We start from the raw sequence: 17,778 nt of genomic DNA, 5'->3' as shown, positions 1-17,778 counted from the left end.
AATGTGTAATTTGTTCCCATTTGATGATGATGAAAAATTCCTTCTCAGGGATGCCATTCCCTTCTAAAGACCGACAATGACTTCTTATATTAATTTTAAATAAATTTAGAGTTTATATCTTTCACTCACATAGATGTAGGCCTACTTTTTATAGTGTTAGTAGTATCCAATAATTTCCATTCATTTCATTGGAAAAAAAATATATATGTACTAATTTCTCTTTCCCAGTTATTCCCAAAGAATCAATGTTGTTTCTTTTCTTTTCTTTCATATCGATTATAGATTTTTGGAACACAAAGAGTCGGTGAGTCAACCAAGCAAATCGCTTCTCTATATAAGAGGTACAAAGCAAGCCAGTTTCACCAACGTGATCTCTCTTCCATACATCCATACTTGTATTAACATATCGACTCGGTTGGCCAAGATGGAGCCACAAAAACTCGCAGAGACAAGAAGAGTTGATGAAGAAAAATGGGTTTATGATTCTTCTGTGGATCATAAAGGAAGGGTTCCTCTCCGAGCTCAGACCGGCATTTGGAAAGCTTCTCTCTTTATCATTTGTAAGCAGTAATATTTACTATTTCCGTCTCATCATCGTTTAGAGAATTTTTTTTTTTTTTTTTTCAAATTATATCATTTTGAGAATTTCATTATAACATTTATTGTTATTTTTCATATATATTTTTATTAATTTTTAGATTATTTAATAATAATATATAAAAAGCATGATCATTTAAAGAGTATTTTAAATAAATTATTTTAAAATTAATGTTATTAATTAATTTTATTGATTTGAATGTAAAAATTTTAAACGGTGGGATAAAAGTAGTATATTTTAGAATATATTGGTCCTAATAATACGTAAGAATTCAATAACAGTGGATTTTAATTGTCCTTTATTTGTATATATCTCATATATATCCATTAAATTTTGAGGTTTTTTTTTTTTTTTTCAATTATTGCACAATATAACTGGGTTTCTCTTTCTGTCAGCAGTAGAGTCGAACCGTAGACCTATGTAGGAATATTCATAATATTTATTATTGGACTGACACATATAAAACAAGCATTTTTATTTAAAAGATGCTACAAATATTGCACTACAGCACTACTTAATATGCGATACTGTGCTGTCCATTCTATTACATTCTCCAGAAAAAAAAAAGCTCATTATCACAGAAAATATATGCTATTCTAAATCACTATCTTATGATTCTAGCTGCATAATATTTCTTTTTAATTACCTATCCCATGGCCTTGGCCATAATTAGGATTACAGCTTATAATATTGTAATTAATGTTTTATTTTGTGTGATTAATTTGGCAGCAATTGAATTCAGTGAGAGGTTGAGTTATTTTGGACTAGCAACCAGCTTAATCATTTACCTGACTAAAGTGATTCATCAAGACCTCAAGACTGCTGCCAAGACTGTAAATTATTGGTCTGGAGTGACTACTTTGATGCCTCTATTTGGAGGATTTGTTGCTGATGCTTGCTTGGGCCGATTCTCCACAGTTTTAGTTTCTTCTATAATCTATCTTCTGGTCGTCATCATCATCTCATCTTATTTCCATTTCCTTAATTAACTTAAAAGAATTCTTTTTACAAAAAACTTAACATGGATTTATTTTTTCCTTGTTCTATGGATGTGGACAAAAACAGGGTTTGATTCTTTTAACAATGTCCCAGTTTGTTCCAAGCTTAAAGGCTTGTGAAGATTCTATGTGCCATGAAGCCAGGAAGGCTCATGAAATGGTATTCTTCCTTGCCATTTATTTAATCTCCATAGGAACTGGAGGACATAAACCCTCCTTGGAGAGCTTTGGAGCCGATCAATTTGATGATGATCACTGTGAAGAAAGAAAGAAAAAGATGTCATTTTTCAACTGGTGGAATTTCGGCCTTTGCTCTGGACTTCTCCTTGGTGTGACTCTGATTGTTTACGCGCAAGACCATATGAGCTGGGGTGCTGCAGATGTTATTCTCACGGTGATTATGGCTCTATCACTAGCTATCTTCATCATCGGAAGGCCATTTTATCGGTATCGGGCACCATCCGGCAGCCCATTCACGCCAATGTTGCAGGTTCTTGTAGCTGCCATAAGAAAAAGAAACCTGCCATCTCCTTCCAATCCTGCTGAATTATATCAAGTCTCCATGATGGACCATGGGAGGCCTCTCTGCCATACCAAGAAGCTCAAGTAATTAAGCAAGAAATTTCCATGTTCTAATCCCAATTTATTTCCAGCTTTGCCTTGTTAGTTAATTATAAATTGAATTGCAGGTTTCTTGACAAAGCGGCTATTCTGGAGGGCACAGAAAATTCTACTGAGAAGCAAAGTCCATGGAGACTTGCAACTGTGACCAAAGTTGAGGAGATGAAACTTATCCTCAACGTGATCCCAATTTGGCTCGCCACCTTGCCATTTGGGATTTGTGTAGCACAGGCTCCCACATTCTTCATCAAACAAGGCACCACGTTGAACCGAAAGATTGGCGCTGGTTTCGAAATTCCTCCAGCATCTATTTATTCACTTGCTGCCATTGGAATGATAATATCAGTCACTATTTATGAGAAGATTCTAGTCCCCACACTAAGAAAGATAACAGGAAATGAGAGAGGAATCAAAATCCTCCAGAGAATTGGCATTGGAATGGTTCTCTCAATCGCCACAATGATAGTTGCAGCCATGATTGAGAGAAAAAGGCTAAGTGTTGCAGATAAGGATCCAGTGAATGGTTCACTTTCAATGAGCGTGTTATGGTTGGCTCCACAATTTCTTATTGTGGGAATTGGAGATGGATTCACGATAGTGGGATTGCAAGAGTACTTCTATGACCAAGTTCCTGATTCAATGAGGAGTTTAGGCATCGCCTTCTACCTTAGTGTGCTTGGAGCTGCAAACTTCCTTAGTAGTCTGCTGATAACAGTTGTGGATAATGTCACAGAGAAATATGGGAAGACTTGGTTTGGCAAGGACTTGAATAGTAGCCGCTTAGATAACTTCTATTGGCTTTTAGCATTCATGGCTGCAGCTAACTTTTTCGTTTATGTGTTCTTGGCTCGCCGATATTCATACAAACCTGTGCAGAGGAATGTGGTTGTGGCTGCTTGCCCTAACCATAATGGTAAGAATAATAATAATGATCAGGGCGATTCAATGGCTTGAAACGCAACCTCGAGTTGCATGAATCTGTTAACTTATAGCTACAAATATTATGTAAAGAATCTCATAATTAATTACAACATATGATCTGATGTACTTTTTGTTTGAAACAATAAATTAATTAGTTGGTATTTGAGTGATACAGTGATTTATGCAAAAATTATATGTACTTTTTTTTTATTAACTTGGCAAGATTTCACAATGCTAATTGCCTATTGACGGTAATTGTTCAACTAGGCTTTTTTTTTTTTTTTTTCTCTCTCTACAAAACAACATGCTTTTTATCTAATAAGTGTTAAAAAAAAAAATTTCTAAACCCACTAAGTGCGATAAGATTAAAAAAAAAATTAAAAAAATGGTATTTAAAGAGAATAAAAAATTTAAAAAATAAAATTAATATCTTACCGTAATAATAATATATATATATATATATTAAAATTAATTTATATTATGATCCTTAAAATTTAATAAAACTTACAATTTAATCCATAATTTTTAAATAATAAATAATTTAGTTTTTAATTTTTAATTTTATTAATAAAATATTTATTCTCTTAAATTTAATGTGAATTGTAAAAAATAAGTGAATTCTAAATTCTTTCAAAATATATATATATATATATATATATATATATATATTAAATATTTTCTCTATTATATAAATTCATAAATCTTTAAACCCTAAATTCTTTAGTTCTCTAATTTATATTAAGATATTTATCATACCAAAGTTTAGAATTTTTGTCTTTTAACCCTTGTGGGCCATAACAGCCCAATTTTTTTTTTTTTTTTCGATGTACTGGTACCATATTCCAGTTTTGCCTGCATCATGCATCGATTCTTTTGTTCTTTATAATATTGTTTGACTTTCTGATGATGATGTACAAAACACCATGTACAACTTCAAGACAAATACAAGGTTTCCATTTTTCACATCAAAATGGTGGGCTTTTTACTGAATTAGGGGTGGAAAAATTTTTATTTGGGGATTTGGAGTCGGTAAAATTTTATTTGCCGATTAGGGGTTCGGCTGCCATGTGGCAGTCGAAAAGAGCGTCTAGCGCCTCTCAAAGAAGCACCAGGACAAGTCTTGGCACCTCTTTGAGAGGCATCAAGCGTGGCCTGACGCCTCTTTGAGAGGCGCCAGGTGTCACGGTTTCAGATTTTGACACTGGCCTGGAACCGTGTGACACTTGGTTTGAACTCTTTTCAAGCCAAGTCAGTCAAACTCTCTACGCGTTCACCTGGACAAAGAAACGTAAAGGTTAGGACCTCCTGCCCTATTCTCGTAAAAACGGAGAATACCACAGTTATCATATGAAAATATTATGATCGGATAATTATAGCAATACAAGCACATCAACAAGCAACCAAACATAGAAATTTATTGAATGCGCTACTTATTTTTATTATACAGTCATGTCAACGATCCATTCCCAACTTGCAGACATGGGGGAACGCCTGCAAGAAGAGAAGGCACAATCCAGGGACTCAACAAGCCTACGGTGGCCAGTCGGGCCCAGCCCTTACTGGTGGCCAACTAGTCATTCCCCCCTAAAGAGCCTTAAGAACAAGTAGAACTATGGTGGGAGGAGACATCAATATGTCTGAGGTGACACCTCCCTTTAATAAATAAATAAAAAGGAATTACAAGAAACTGACATGACCATTTTCTTACTACTAATTTCTACTAATTTATCCCATTATTATTTTCCGGAAATTCTAATATTGAAAAATTACAGTTTTGGTCCCTGAAACTCTATGACCCTGACACTCCCCCACTTAAATGGTCGACGTCCTCATCGACTGAGCATTAATGAAGTCCATAATCTTGTGTGCGTATGCCTGTAGACTTGATTCCTTCTCCCAACTAGTTTCCTCATCACCAAGGCCATTCCACTTGACAAGGTACTCTTTGTGTGGTGGACGCTTAGTGGACTTGACGACTCGTTCCGCTAAGATTTCTTCCACTCCTTGATAGACAGGTGGTGCGCGAGTTACTACTGGTCGTGATGTTGTGTTACGGTTTGCATCAGACTTATCGGCATTATATGGCTTCAATTTGCTGACGTGAAATACTGGATGGATTGTCATCCACTTCGGAGGTTCAATCCTGTAAGCGGCTGGTCCAATCTTGGCGACTACTGGTACTGGTCCTTCATACTTCCGGACTAATCTCTTGTCACGGCTGCGGAGGAATCTCAGCTGCTCTGGCAATAGCTTCACCATCACCAAGTCACCAACTGTGAACTCCTGCAGGCGCCGGTTCTCATATGCCCATTTCTTCATATGACTCTTAGCTTCTCTAACTGAGCGCGGGCAAGCTCCACATTTTGTCTCCACTCCTTACTGAACTGGAATGCTTTCGAATTGTGGCCGAAATAAGGCCCATCTACATTATACGATGTCAACAGTTGTTGATCTGTCACAATCTCAAAAGGGCTTTTGTTAGTAGTAGAGCTCTGTAAAGAATTAAAATAAAATTGAGCAACGTCAAGGAGGGAAACCCAATTCTTCTGGCTGAGACTAACAAAGTGCCGCGGGTACTCCTCTAACATTCCAATAACTCTCTCCGTTTGTCCGTCTGTCTGAGGATGATAACTTGAGGACATCGCCAAGTTAGTGCCCAACAGCTTGAACAGCTCCGACCAAAATGACCCTATAAATCTTGCATCACGGTCACTAACTATGCTCTTCGGGATCCCCCAGTATTTTACTACATGCTTGAAAAATACTTTAGCAATCTCCTCTGCGGAGCAATATTTTGACATCGGCACGAACGTGGCATATTTGGAAAACCTATCGACAATCACCAGGATGTGATCAAATTCCCCTACTTGTGGGAGTCCAGCGATAAAGTCAATGGAAACACTTACCCATGGCCTACTCAGCACTGGTAATGGCTGTAACAACCCTGCTGGTTTTTGTCTGTCCGCCTTATCCTGTTGACACACCAAATAAGTCATTGTATACTCTTGGACATCAGTCACCATTTTCGACCAAAAGTACCCCTGCTTCAGAAGTGCTAAAGTACGCTGCCACCATGAATGGCCAGCCCACCTAGTGTCATGACATTCCTTTAACAACAAGCGTCTAAGTCCCCCGGCTTTAGAAACATAGATTCTATTCCCTCTTGTCATGATCAAGTCCGCTTCTAACCAAAATTGCCTTGTTTTGCCATTGTCCATTAGTTTCCTCAAGGCCATGGCTTGGGGATCCTTTTGTAATTCTTCCCGAATCCTTTCTTTCAACATTGTCCCTGCTACGCTCTACGACAAATGAGCTATCCGCTTCAGAGTTGCTATCTCAAGTTTCCTGCTTAAAGCATCGGCCACCCTATTAGAACTTCCTAGGTTGTACACAAACTGGAAATCAAACTCAGATAAATATTCGTTCCACCTTGCTTGCTTAGGTGTTAGTCTTGGCTGAGAAAAGAAATGGCTGACACCTGTGTTGTCTGTCTTGACTACAAACTTTGACCCCAATAAGTAATGTCTCCATGTTCTTAGACAATGAATCACTGCTAACAACTCCTTCTCTTGGGCTGTATATCGAACTTCCGCTTCCTTCAACTTTCGGCTCTCAAATGCTACCGGATGTCCTTCTTGCATGAGTACTCCTCCTAGTGCCAGGTTGGAAGCATCTGTTTGCACCTCAAAAGGTTTACTCATGTCGGGGAGTGCTAATACTGGTTCAGCCATCATCGTGTTCTTCACATCATCAAAAGCTGCTTGGCTCTCGTCCGTCCACTGCCATTTGTTTCCCTTCTTTAGGAGCTCTGTGAGGGGATACACCTTTTGGGAATATGCCCTCACAAATCGCTTGTAATAGTTTGCCAATCCCAAGAAGGATCTCAACTCTGCTACACCTCTAGGTACCTTCCAATCTTGAATGGCTTTTACTTTACCCTAGTCCATGCTTATTTTTCCCTGCTCGACCACATGACCTAAGAACTTGATTCTGGTTTGAGCAAACGCACATTTCTCTTTCTTGACGAAGAGATTATTCTCCCTCAATTTCTCGAATACTAAACTAAGATGTTCCCTGTGTTCTTTCAGTAAAGAGCTATATACCACAATATCGTCAAGATAGACCACCACAAATTTGTCAAGATATTCATAAAAAACCTGGTTCATCAAAGTGCAAAAAGTAGTAGGGGCATTTGTTAGTCCAAAAGGCATAACTAGAAACTCAAAAGCACCATACCGTGTCACACATGTTGTTTTGGGCTTGTCCCCCTCTTTAATCCGAACCTGATGATACCCTGAGCAAATATCCAACTTGGTAAAAAACTTTGCCTGACCCAATTAGTCGAACAAATCTGCTATCAAGGGGATAGGATACTTATTCCGCACTGTCACCTTATTCAGAGCTCGATAATCCACACACAACCTTAGGCTTCCGTCTTGTTTCTTTTGAAAAAGCATAGGAGCCCCAAAGGGCGCTTTTGCTGGTCGTATAAACCCAGCTTCTAGTAACTCATCCAACTATTTTCTCAATTCCGCCAGTTCTGGGGGTGCCATCCGGTAAGGCGCCTTTGCTGGAGCCTTTGTGCCCGGTAGCAATTCTATTTCGTGATCAATACTTCGACGAGGTGGCAAAATAGACGGCAACTTCTCTGGCATAAAATCCTTGTATCTCAACATCACATCCCTGATCTCAAGGGGGTATATAGACATCTCCCCCTCTTCCTTCATAATTGGAACCACTTAAATTGTAATGCTGAAATCAACTTCTTCTCACAAATCGGACTGAAAGTGGTGGGTACCACACACGGTCTATCTCCCATGAGGAGAAGACAGTCGGCTGAGGGAATCGGCACTGCCCGTACTGTCTTAAGAAATTCCATTCCAATCACTACATCAAAGTCATCTAATGGCGTTACTGTGAAGTTCACCTCTCCCTTCCACGGTCCCATTTCACAAGCTACTGATTAAGCCACGCCTACCGTATTTTGTGCCTTGGAATTAATTACTTTTATCTTCCCCTTGTCCGCTTTAATCTTCAGTTCAAAACGAGAAACCAATGAATCAGCTATAAAGTTGTCAGTAGCTCTCGTATCAACTAAGGCTCTGGCTAACTTCCTGTTAATAGTCAAATCCACATACATTAATCCCCTCTCAGAGGATTTGCTGGCTCTTTGCTTTTCCATAGCTCCTAGAAAATGGAGAGCCCCTACCATAGATTGATCATTGTCCACTTCTTTATGTTCTTCCTCTTCATTTCCCTTCTCTTCCTCTTATAGAGTTCATAGGGAATTCAACGCCCCTTTATGAGGGCAATCTACCATTCGATGGGGTCCAAGACATAAGAATCATTTTACCTTAAGTCTTGGCAATGAGAACGAACTTGATCCTTGGGGTCGACTACCCTGTGATCCTGTAGAGCTCAATTCCCTTCCTTGAAAATAAGGTTTTGAGTTCACATTACCACTCCAGTTCCTTCTTTCTACCCCTCCAGTAGTGTGATTCAGTCGATTTGCTCCCCCATTTTGGGCCTTCACCCACTTGTTAGGGCGAGGGTCTTGCCCCATAGTAGAATTGAGCTTTCGCTTACCAGACGAGTTGGAATAATCCTCTAGGCCCTCAGTTGCTGCTATAGCTGCATCGACATTTGTCACTTTCTGTCTCCTTAATTCATTCTTAGCCCAAGGTTTCAACCCTTTCATAAAGTTGTAAAACTGATCCTCCTCTAGCATGTTCTCTATGTTTAGCATGAGACGTGAGAAGTCCCTCACGTAATCTCGAACCGAACCTGTTTGCTGTAGCTCTCCCAACTTGCACCGTGCATCATATGCCACATTCTCCGGATAAAATTGAGCTCTTAACTCCTTAGCGAACATGTCCTACGATGTAACTTGGTTTGCCCCCGGCCCCGCTCTCACTATTTTATTACGCCACCACAATTTAGCATCATCAACCAAGTACAAGGATAAGATCAACAACTTGTCCTCCTCGGACTCTCGCTTGGTAACTCTAAAGAACAACTCCATGTCAAAAAGAAAATTGTCTACTTCTTTTGCATCCCTTGCTCCGTCGAAAGCTTTCGGCTCTGGGACCTTTGTCCTCTCTGCCCCACAAGTTTTCATGCCATTGCTCCCCGTAACCTTCATAATTGTGTTCACCTTCGCATCAAGCTCTTAAAGTTTACCTTGGAACGTGTCCATCATCTCTTTGACATTATCATTGACCATATTGATGGTCTCTTTAGCACCATCTCTAATCTCTTCAACAACCCCTACCAAGGAGGTATGAGCATCAGAAACAGATTTGAGACTTTCCATTATGCTTCCCACTTAAGAGGCCACTGCCTCCCATTCTGTCATTTTGGACTCCAGATCACCCCACCGGGTGTCCTTCGCTTGAAAAGGATTTTGGGTGGCCTCAAGCTCTATTGGCTCACCCTCACCTCTAGGCGATTTGGCCCTCTTAGCCGATCGCCATTCATTTTCTTTCTCTAGCTCCTCAATGCGCTTATAAGCATAATCAAACTCCAATACCCTCCCCTCTTGGGTGGCTGATAGAGCATATTTTAGTCCACTTTATCATGATGATATTGATGTTTACTTACATCTATTATATCTAATTTTGTGGTTTTAATCATGTTTTGCAGGTATTAGGTGTAAAGAGACAATCCGGAGAAAATGCTCTTAAAAATGCCAAAAAGTGCCAAAAATAGAAAAGTCACCTTCGGAAGCACCTTTGGAAGCCGAAAGTGACCTCCAGATCCGAAACTCCACCACCTTCGGAAGCATCTTCGGAAGCCGAAAGTCACCCACCTTCGAAAGCACTTTCGGAAGCCGAAAGTCTGGTCCAGAGCCGAAAGTCACCCACCTTCGGAAGCACCTTTGGCCGCCGAACCTTCACTCCAGAGCCGAAAGTCCCACTTCCGGAAGCAATTTTAGGCAGCCAAAAGTCCCTCTCAACACTCCCTTTCCTTATTCAAGAAGCCATATCCCAAGTTGTCTAATTTGAGGAGCCAAAAAAGGGAAGTATTTTGAAATCCAATTCTTTAAGATTCACATTCAAATATTGGATTTCAAGATCCAGCTTATTAAGGAAGCCAAATCCAAAGATCACATGTTTCCCACTTCATGCCATGCACATTCAAATTTCAAAAGGAGGCTCCACCTTCCTTATTAGTGCATGGGCAACCTCTTGGACTCCTTGGGCAACACCTTGAAGACCTTGGGCAGCAATTAAAAGACCAAAAAGCCCCCACTTACAATCCCATGCATGCTCCACGTTTTTGTCTTCACACATGCACAAAGAAGGCACATATAGGACTAAGGGCACTTTGGACAGCTTCTAAAAGACTCATGGACTGCCAAGGAACCCTAGGCAGCCTTCCAAGACATATTTAAAGGCTTCAAGAAGACAGGAAAGGCAGATTTTCATATACACAACTCCTCCAAGGTTTGGCCAAGGCTCTCCAAGGCTTCTCCCCTTTGGTTCTTCATCTTCTTGCTTTCTTTTCTTTTATTTTCTGTTTTGGTTCAGCCATGAGTGGCTGAAACCCTAATTCTAGTTGAAGTTTGGTTGAAACTAAGGTTGTTTAAAGGGTTGTGAGATCTGAACATAAAGTGTTTGCTTTTGGTTTGATTCAATATTCATGCAATTGTGTACTTAATTCTAAGATTGCTTTGTTGTTTTGATCAAATTGGCCACTTGATTCTTGATTACAAAGTTAATTGATTGTTAGTTGGGATATTTGTTAGTCCGTAACTGCTGGAAATATTCTGACCTAAGAACACTTGGTATAAAAATTAAGAAATTGTATGATCTAGCATCATCTTCAAGCGTTTGGAGTAGCTAGGATTGGATCTCTCTCATTCTTTATGCAATTGACAATTGTTTTGATGCCTAAGACCCAAGGACGTTTCTTGGCAATTTGTTAATTAGTAATTGATTAGAGGACGTTCCCTAATTGATTTGATCATAAGGAGAGACATGGTGGTGAGAAGCGTTTTCTATCCCCATAACTAATCTATTGAATCAATCAAGAAAACATAAGTTTTAATGATCAACCCAAACAACCAAAGTGGATCCATATCTTCAACTAGATCTTTCTCATATTGATTTCCTCTTTTATTTTAATTACTTATTGTTTTAATTGCTTTCAATAGTTGTTAGTCAATTCAACCTCAAAACCCCCCTTTTTTACTTTATTGCACTTTACTTTTGATCTCCTTGCTTTCAATTGTGTTTTCAGTTAATTCTAATTGATCTTGTTTGGGAAAAATAGATAAGTATTCAATTCTCTGTGGATTCGATCCTTTACCACTATCTGCAGTTGTAAGATTGTTGATAACCGTAGAGGTTATTTTTGACCGGCTTCGACAACCGTGAGTTAGTGGCATAGTCACTCAATAGAGCAACAATGTTCTCAACCCTTCTCTCAAGGGCATCGATGCGTATGGTAGATTTTGTCATACCTCCACACTATTCTTGATCGTTCTTGCTCTGATACCAATTGTTACGGTTTCAGATTTTGACACTGGCCTGGAACCGTGTGGCACTTGGTTTGAACTCTTTTCAAGCCAAGTCAGCCAAGCTCTCTACGCGTTCACCTGGACAAAGGAACGTAAAGGTTAGGACCTCTTGCCCCATTCTCATAAAAACGGGGAATACCACAATTATCATATGAAAATATCATGATCGGATAATTATAGCAATACAAGCACATCAACAAGCAACCAAGCACAGAGATTTATTGAATGGGCTACTTATTTTATTCCAGGGGCAAAATAGTCATTACACAGTCATGTCAACAATCCACTCCCAACCTGCAGACAGGGGGAAACGCCTGCAAGAAGAGAAGGCACAATCTAGGAACTCAACAAGCCTACGGTGGCCAGTCGGGCCCAGCCCTTGCTTGTGGCCAACTAGTCACTCCCCCCTAAAGAACCTTAAGAACAAGTAGAACTATAGTGGGAGGAGACATCAATATGTCTGAGGTGACACCCCCCCTTTAATAAATAAATAAAAAGGAATTACAAGAAATTGACACGACCCTTTTCTTACTACTAATGTCTACTAATTTATCCCATTATTGTTTTCCGAAAATTCTAATATTAAAAATTATAATTTTGGTCCCTGAAACTCTATGACCCTGACACTAGGCGTGACCTAGCGCCTCTCAAAAAGGCGCTAGACCAGAACACCGAGTGTCAGGGAGGCCTGGCGCCTCGAAAATTCACAGACAGGTTGGCGCCTTCACACCTCTCACTTATTTCTTTCCTTCCTCCTTCTAATTTATATGACTTATTTTCTCACTTCTTTCTTCCCTTTCTCCTTCTATTTTAGGTGATTTATGGTACACATTTATGTTGTTCCAAAAGTTTTACGAGGTAAGTTAGCTAAAAATAGAGTGAAAAAAATGTGAAAAGAAATCTATGAATTAAGAATAGATTGTCGGAGCAATTTTTTTCAATATATTTTATGGCTTAATCATTATTTGCAAGAAATAATTTGTTCTGTCTATAATATGCAGAATATAGAAATGGTTAATATTTTGATTAAAACTGTTATGTTGTGTTATTTTAAGATTTTAAGTTCTATTTGGTCAAAACCTAAAATAGAAAATTATTCTGATATAATCAAATATCATTTTCGTATTTATGAAAAATTGGATTATATACCTTGGATGCGTCTGCAATACAGTCTTTCTATTTCGCAAAAAGAATTATGTAAAAGAGAGAATAAAAGATTAAGAAGTACGTATATAGTTAAGCATAATATTTAATTTAATGTATATTTTTAATAGTATACTCACTGACTTATTAATTTCAGGAGGAGGCGAACGTACAAGTTATGAAGCGAATATGTATGATTATTTAGAACAAAAAAGGAGAAGAACATTTAAATTCGCTAAACGTTCAAGCGAATGGCGCAGATTCGGAAAATATAAAAATAAATAGATAAATTAAAATCTATGTAATTAGTTGTTAGATTTTTTATTTTAACATGTTTATTTTGTTGTGTTACATATATTCAATATTAAAAATTTTATTGTAAATTTATTAGTAAAAATTGTATTTAATAATTATTTATAATTAGGGTTTAGATTAAAATGTATAAAATATAATATGTAAATAATTGATCTTAAATAATAAGGTTTAAAATAAAAAAATATATTTAATTTAATTTTAATTAATTATAAAAACATAAAAAAATTTAAAATATATTAAAAATTACAATTTAATTTACATATGTAAAATATTAAATTTTTAATAAAAGAACCACACTCTATTAAATTATATTTGATATTTTGATAATTGTGGAAAAAAAAAAGGTGGGTGTTCTATTCATTTTATAAGCCACATTGCTATGTAACTAAATTATGATTATTTCTTATAAAATTTTTACTCATCTTGAAATTTTAATTTGAAATATTATAATTATAAAAAATATTACAACACCAATAAATTAAAAAAAAAAATTTTTTTTTGAAGAATATGAACAATTCAAAGTTCAAAAGGAAAACGTGCAATGGATAAAAGAAAGGCAATAAAGAGACAAATGAAAAGCCAATGGCAAAATAAAATTTTAATTTACATGTATATATATTTTAAAAATAAAATATAAATATAAAGAGCTTATAGATGTGCATGTATAAATGTCTACATATAAATATACGTAAAAATATAATAATTAAATATTTAATATATATATATTGTAAAAATTAAAATATTTAAAAATTAATAATTTTACCGCACAAGAAAAGGTCCTGACGCCACTTAAAGTGGCGCTAAGCTCTCTTCATGGCAGTGGCAGAGAATCTCTGCCATGAAGAGACTTCTCTTCATGGCAGAGATTCGAGAGAGTCCAAAGTGGTGCCAGACCCTCTTCTCTGCCATGAAGCGATAGTCCAGGAGGCTTGGCGCAACTTAAAGTTGCGCTAGGCCCTCTTCATGGCAGAGATTAAGTTGTGCTAGGCCCTCTTCATGGCAGAGAATCTCTGCCATGAAGAGATTCCAAAGCCCTAGCGCCACTTTAAGTGGCGCCAAAACTCGGAACAGACATACTAGTCTCGAGGCGTGTGGTGCCTCGGGACTGGTGGAAGACCGCAATCTGGCGCTGTTTTAAATGGCGCCAGGACTCGGGTGTAGCATGCATGTAAGTCCTGAGGCATCTTCCAGAAGATGCCTCGGGACTGCTAGAAGACCGCATCCTAGCGCCATGATGTGGTCTTCAAGCAACACATAAGCCTAGCGCCACTTTAAGCAGCGCCAGGTTGTCATTTAATAACAGCCCCATCTCAGTTTCCCACCCTTACTCAACTCCTCACATTCACTCTCCTTTACTCTACTCAATTTCCCTCATTACAACCTAAATTATACAAATTCTCAAAAATTTTCATACCCAATCTCAATACACCCTCCTTTCAATCTCCTGATATTCTCATTACACTGTGTCCTACAATTTCTCAATTTTACTAAAAATCTCAAAGAATTTGTGAAGGTTAGTTACATTTTTTAAAATTTTACATTATTTAATATATTTATTTAACAATTTATGTGGAGTAATATAGTTGTTATTATTTGATATTTTTAATGAAATTATTAATGATATAATGTATTTGGTGGTAAATATAAATTTTAATTTTATATTGCAGTTTGGTAGACAATCTTCATTGTAAGGCTATTAGATCGCATTAATCAAAACAAACATGTATGAGTAATTATATTGCACTAAATATTTAACGTCAATTAAATACTTATTCTATCTTCGTTATTTTTGAAATGTGGACTAGATTTGACAAAAATAAGTTGTCCGACTTATGGCATTGTACACTGGGATGGTCATGTTATTAGAACCGAATTAAGTTACTGTAATACCCGGCAGATTCAGACATCGGAATTCCTACCGTCCTGTGGAATTCGGGGATGTCAGAGACTTCTAGTAGGGTCTAAGAAAGTTTTGCTAACTGTTTTTAAGACTTTGTAAGGGTTGGAATAGAATAGGAGTGAGTTTTGAAAAGAAAAGGCTTTTGGGACAACGGCCAGGTTCGGCCGCCGAAGGTAAGTTCGGCCGCCGAAAGTGCCCAATGTTCGGCCCCCGAAGGTTATGTTCGGCCCCCGAAAGTTGCATGGTTTTGCATGCAGTTTCGGCAGCCGAAGCTGAGGTGGTCGGTTAGTTGTGCACGCTCCTCAGTCCGTGGTTTGGCCAGGTGTTCACCTCCAGATCATGACCAGAGGTTAGGCCACGTCTCCCTTGACTCATCTGCAAGCTTTTATCAGCTCGTGCAGAGGGTTGAGTGTGTTTCAAAGCGTTTCGAAGGGGTGGAGAGAAAAGAGAGGTTTTGGTGGTTTGAAGCTTGTGAAGGGGATTTGCTGAGTTCAAGTTGTTCCTCTTCTAGTGTCAGGAGGTAAGAGAGTTGTTCCTCTTCTTGTTTTATTGGTTTTAACAGTTTGTACAAAGGATATAGGTTCGTTTTAGTGTTGTCATGGTTTATACATGAGTAGGTGTAGTTTGACGTTTTAATGGTGTAAGCATGGTATGTGTATGGTTTTGTTGGGTTTAAGTAGTTTGACGCTCCTTTCTGCTTGTTTAAGTGTTTATGCATGTGTTAGAGGGGTTACCTGCATGTATTGAGGGCTGAGCAGGTGCTGGAGGGACTGGCAGGCGTCCTTGTGCACGAAACTGAGTTCTGGATGAACTCAGGTTCGGCCGCCGAAAGTCCAAGTTAGGCCGCCGAACATGCCTGACTTTCGTCTCTGGAGGAGACATTCGGCCGCCGAAGGTGCTGCCGAAGGTGCCCTGTCCAGCCTTCCTTTGCTTGTTTTGCATGCATGTTTTGAGGTGTTCTAGAGGGGTTTTGGGAAATTGTTTTATCAGTTGCATAGAGTATGTGTGGTGCCTCATTTGCGTCCTCCATTGTAGGATTAGACCCGAGGAACCGAGGTGTTTAGCAGTCGTAGCTATTGCAGAGGTAGAGGTAGCCCAGAGTTAGCCAAGCAGTGGCTACAGGTGAGTGGAACTAAACTTCCTAGAGAAATGACACGATTCTAGCATGATCCATGCATCATAAACTGCCATGTTATATTTTAGGTTGTGTTGCATTAGAATTCACGAATATGATGCATTGCATAAGATGTTGTTCCTGTGGATGAATGTTGGATGATCCTTAGCCCATGACAGAGAGCAGATACAGAGTTATGGCATGAGATAGCCATACCAGGTCGCCCCTGGATAGGCCAGGTCGCTCCTGGTACTATAGTCAGAGCACAGAGCAGAGGTAAGAGAAGACCAGGTGATGACATCGTCTCCCTGGCACAGTTGGTCATGTTATGATATCAGATAAGAGTAGACCAGGTGATGACATCGTCTCCCTGGCATAGTTGGTCAGATTATCACATGTATTTGAGGGCTATTGGTGACAAGTTCATCCTTTTGATGATATGTTTGTGATGTGATGCATTTCATGAGAGCATGTAATGAATGAACTGTTTTTATTGTTCCTCCTCACTGGGCTCTAGAGCTCATCCCACTCCCTTACCCCCAGTTTTGCAGGTCCTGAGATAGCTATGGGAAATCAAAGTCAGCAAGAGTACAGAGGAAAGTTGTGCTTGAATGTATGCTGTAAGAGTGTCGTGGACATGATGTAATTAAAAGATTAACTGTCATGTAATGTATAGATCTTGTAATACCCGGCTAGAATCCGGCATCGGAATTCCTGTCGTCCGGTGGAATCCGGGGTGTCGGAATTCTAGAGGAGGGTAGGATTTATGTTTTACTACATGTTATGATGTGTGTTAATGTGGTAAAGTCAAATGGAAGTAAGTTTTGAGCTGAAATGACCCAAGGCTGATGAGCCAAGTTCGGCCGCCGAAGGTAAGTTCGGCCGCCGAAAGTGCCCAATGTTCGGCTGCCGTTACATGGTTTTGCATGCGCTTCGGCAGCCGAAGCTGAGTTGGTCAGCCAGCTTTTGGGCATCCTTAGTCAGCATTTTGGACAGGTGTTATGTTCAACTTGTTGCCAGAAGCTTGGCCACGTCTCCCATGTTTTATTTGCTCAGTTTGAGCAGCTCATGCAAGAGGTAGCTAGTGTTCAAAAGAGTGTGAAAGTTTTGACGAAAAACCTAGGTTTTGAGAGTTTGAGAGGGTGAAGAGAGTTGGTTCGTTTCCCTTTGTTCAGGGTGATTATCTTCTTATTACAGGAGGTAAGTGATGCTTTTGACCCTGTTTCTATGGTTTGAAGGGAGTTATGGAGAGAGATGCCTGTTTAGGTGATAACTGGTGGTTTTGAGGATTTATGCATGTATACATGATTCTGTGTTATGTTTGATGTGTTTTGTTGGGGTGTGTAGATAGTTTTGGACCCCTTTGTACATATACATGAGTATATGTGTGTTGAGGAGTTGAGTGTGCATGTTTTGAGAGATTGAAAGGATGGAGGAGCTTGTTTGCCGTCGGGGCTGAGTTCTGGATGAACTCAGGTTCGGCAGCCAAAGGTTCATTCGGCCGCCGAACCTCTTGCATGGTGGCTTAGGCTGCCACAGCTTGCCCCCGCGAGTTTTGCATGTTCGGCTCTGTTTGGGGGATTCGGCCGCCGAAGGTGCCGCCGAAGGTTAGAGACTTTCGTCTCTGGAATGCCTTTTGGCCCCCGA

At 39.0% G+C, this 17,778-nt stretch overlaps 1 protein-coding gene across 1 annotated transcript; it reads left to right on the top strand.

Moving 5' to 3' along the window:
• Positions 1-297: 297 nt before the first annotated feature.
• LOC110621475 (protein NRT1/ PTR FAMILY 5.6) lies at positions 298-3,322 on the top strand. Its single transcript, XM_021765758.2, has 4 exons — positions 298-560; positions 1,328-1,545; positions 1,664-2,202; positions 2,286-3,322. The coding sequence occupies exons 1-4, from the start codon at positions 425-427 to the stop codon at positions 3,169-3,171; spliced, it is 1,779 nt and encodes a 592-aa protein (XP_021621450.2). The 5' UTR covers positions 298-424; the 3' UTR covers positions 3,172-3,322.
• The last annotated feature ends 14,456 nt before the right edge of the window (positions 3,323-17,778 follow it).

This window comes from Manihot esculenta, chromosome 8 (genome assembly GCF_001659605.2).
Source record: "Manihot esculenta cultivar AM560-2 chromosome 8, M.esculenta_v8, whole genome shotgun sequence".
NCBI lineage: Eukaryota > Viridiplantae > Streptophyta > Magnoliopsida > Malpighiales > Euphorbiaceae > Manihot > Manihot esculenta.
The sequence above is the reverse complement of the archived record's forward strand: the minus strand, read 5'-3'. Positions and strand labels throughout refer to the sequence as shown.